Source organism: Antrostomus carolinensis, unplaced genomic scaffold (genome assembly GCF_000700745.2).
Source record: "Antrostomus carolinensis isolate BGI_N321 unplaced genomic scaffold, ASM70074v2 scaffold50953, whole genome shotgun sequence".
NCBI classification, from domain to species: Eukaryota; Metazoa; Chordata; class Aves; order Caprimulgiformes; family Caprimulgidae; genus Antrostomus; species Antrostomus carolinensis.
Window position 1 is genome coordinate 5,562 of NW_010306855.1, and position 3,318 is coordinate 8,879.

Below are 3,318 nucleotides of genomic sequence, written 5' to 3' on the forward strand. Positions count from 1 at the left end.
ACACAACAGCAGAGCTGAAGCTGCGGGCTGTGCAGGCTGAGGGTGAGTGCAGGAGCAGAAACAGCTCATGGACACCTGTGAGTTGGGATTACTGTCCATGAGTCAATGGTGCAAGGGAGCCAGGGAGAAAGGGTGGAAGAGTTTGTGATAGAGTATAAATATAGCCTGTGTAGCAGGAGTGCCATAATTGTGATATGCCTGCAGAGCGCCTGGAGATGGAGAAGAGAAGATTTAAACAAAGCCTTGAAGACATGGAATCCCTTCGGTTAAAAGAGGTAAGAATGGGGTTTCTGCAGCATCATGAGGTTAGTCTTTCTTTGTTCCTGACAGACAGGCACCACTGGAGGTCATTGTTTGCTGTTATCTGCTCTTAAACCAGTTTAAAAATGAATGGACTCAAACTTACTGCAGGAGTAATAGGCCATTTCTACAAGCAAAGCCTAGCTGAAGAGATCGCAAGACATTCTACCAGCTAGTAAGATTTTGTAGCTTGCAAGAGTATGGGCCAGAGTGGTACATGATTCTACGAAATAGGCTGGGAGGCTCGTCCTTGTGTCAATCTTGCTATGCATAGAGGTAATTATGAATAAGCAGTCTTGTCATGCTCACTGAAATAGATGCATTAATGGAGGAAATCAAGACATACATGCTGTATACAACCAGTCCTTTAATGGGACTCAGCTTGCTAGTTCCTTCTCTGTTATGTTTCAGGGGGATTCTGTCTGAGTGTGGACAGGACAAGAGGCTGTGATCAACTCTCTTTGGAGTGTTTATTGAGGTGTGAAACCTCTCAAAAATAAAATTATAAAAATCTGAAGATTTTGTAATCTTGTAAGAAGAGACATAGGCCAGGAAGATTTTAGCCACATTTCAACTGAAAAATGAATGTCTAGTGTTTTGTACCACTGGAAGATGAGAGCTCGGACTCTGTATTTTTCATCTTGGCCTATCTAAAGCTTCCAGTTTCTAGAGGGCAGATTCTGTCTATATTACAGTTTCCTAGTGGAGCTCTGGGAGAGGTAAGAGTTTTTCTTTGGTGGCAGGTGGGTCAATGAGAGGATGCTCTTTCTCATGCCTAATGGCCATGCTGCTGTGCCTGGAGACAGGAATGGTTTTCTGACACTTGCTTAAATGTTTTTTACTGCTTTACAGGTGGACCATATGACACAGCACATTGAGGCCAGTGAACGCTCCATGCAGGACAGGCTCCGGAGGCTGGAAGCCATCAGGATAGCTCTGGAGGAGGTGAGAATGGATGCTCCAGGTGCCTTGGAATGCTCAGATAATGGTGGCAGGAGAAGGCTGCTGGGGAGATTTGTGGAGTCTTCCATTGCTGACCTATGTAAAGATTGTTATGTGCTGTAGGGGAGAACAAAAACCAGCAGTTGACCAGCTAAAATTATTTTTACTGCTTTGGACTAAGGAAGTAGAAGGTTTCAAGGAGAAACTTTTAGATTCTGACTGAACGAAAGTAAAGTTTCCATTGAACATGGTTAGATTCTTACTGGGATTTGACTTCACAAGTTTCCCATGTGGTCCCAAGTAGTGTAGCATATTTCTCCTTACCTGTTCCCCTAGCTAGATCCAGCACTGCCCTCTCCTATTCCCCTATCTTTGGAAAGCTTTACCTGTTACTTGCCCTCATATAACGGAAATTCTCATTGAATTTAGATGGCAGTCTCAGGGTGAGAAAAGGTGGGTAATCTTGGTTTGTTTTCCCTGCCCCTGAATGGGAGAGACAGCTGTGTCATGTTGTAGCCTGCGACTGGAAGCTGCTGATATTTTCTGGTCAGTGTTGCAGTGATGCAGCTTCTCTGTCTGGAATCATCTTTTATGTTTGTGGCAGGAGCTGAGCCAAGTCAAAGCAGCTGCACTGACTGAGCGAGGCCAGGCAGAGGAGGAATTAATAAAAGTCCGGAATCAGGCACGGTTGGAAGAGGTAAGGACAAGTCCTGTCTGTGGGTCCTGCATCTGTGGGAAGGAGTGGATTTGGCTGCCTTGCCTATGTTTATGTCTCAGGGAACTGCTCAGTAACTCCCTGCTCTGGGTTTCACTGGCCTGCAAATAGTGTGATTTCTGAGGAAGGGATCCTGAAAAGGCTGCTTTGAATTGTCTCCAGCATGTAACCACTGTCCCCACCTGCTTTGCGCTTTCCACTAGTAACAGAATTGATGTGGATATTGTCATAGCAGATTTCATTTAAGTTGCCAACTTTTGAAGCTAACAGCCGGATGTCAGTCCTTCTGTTTAACAGCAGCTTTCGTGGGCTGCTCGTGTTTCTCACGACTCAGAGGAATGTCTGCAGGTGGCTATGCCACTGCTGCCGGATAGAAGTCACTGTAGAATTGAACTTTGTGAAAATGGCAGTGAAGTCAGCACACTGTGAAAGAAAAAAAGGGATTCCACCAAAACTAATGGAACGTTTACTTATATGTGACATTACAAAAGAAAATGCTTTACTGAGTTACAAACATATAAAAGCTGTCATGTGTGTCCGTGGTGGGACACAGCAGTTGCTTAGCTGCATACAGTGATGTTTCAGAGCCTTGTGGGATATGGAGGAAGTGAAGATACAGCGTTAGTTGTAAACACAGTCGGCAGCGTTGGTGCTTCTACCAAGGACACGCCTCTGCTTCTCCATGAGTGAGCTGGGCTCTCCATCAGAATGTATTCCTGACAACAGAAAACAGCTTAGATTCACTCCTGAATGCAAGGGAGAAGTGCCATATCTGTTATGGCTAAGTCCTGTGTTTGTTCTTCAGTGCCAGTTGGCTCAACCAAGGGTTCACTGTGTTGGGAACAAAAAGGGGAGAATCCCTTCACAGGAATGAGATGGGACGGATGTACTTTCATTTTCCTTTGTGTCTTACAGCGGCAACGACTAGAACACCTAGAAGAGAAGCTGCGGCTGATGACTGAGTCGCGGGATGAAGCTCAGAACTGCTGCCTTAAGCAAAAGCAAATGGTTGCTGAGGCCCAAGGCAAAGCCAATCAGTTGTGCCTGCATGCTGATGGACTCAGAAGGCGGTTAGAGGAACTTCAGCAGGTAATTTGGGCTGGAGTAGAGATATGATCACCCCAGGGGCAGAACAAGTTGCTAAAGTTGTTTGGTTATTCATGGATTTGTCTTTGTGTGTCAGGACCTGAACAGTAAAGAAGAGGAGAAAGTGACAGAGGTGAATAAATTGAAAGTAGAATTACAGGAGCAGATCGGGCACCTGCAGGCTGAACGCACAGCACAGGAAGGGCTGAGAGAGAAGATTGCAGCCCTGGAGAGACAGCTGAAAGGTGACGGATCCTTTTGTGCTTCTGAAATGG

General features: G+C 45.5%; 1 protein-coding gene across 1 annotated transcript in view; it reads left to right on the forward strand.

Moving 5' to 3' along the window:
• The window catches only part of LRRC45 (leucine rich repeat containing 45), a gene marked incomplete at its 5' end in the record, with an annotated part of 9,207 nt that overhangs the window by 5,256 nt on the left and 633 nt on the right, over nt 1-3,318 (forward strand). The window contains 6 exon segments of the mRNA XM_010165240.1: nt 1-42; nt 205-275; nt 1,153-1,245; nt 1,847-1,939; nt 2,873-3,046; nt 3,141-3,288. The exon segment at nt 1-42 is cut by the window's left edge and continues 32 nt beyond it. Coding sequence (XP_010163542.1) covers nt 1-42; nt 205-275; nt 1,153-1,245; nt 1,847-1,939; nt 2,873-3,046; nt 3,141-3,288 — 621 coding nt within the window.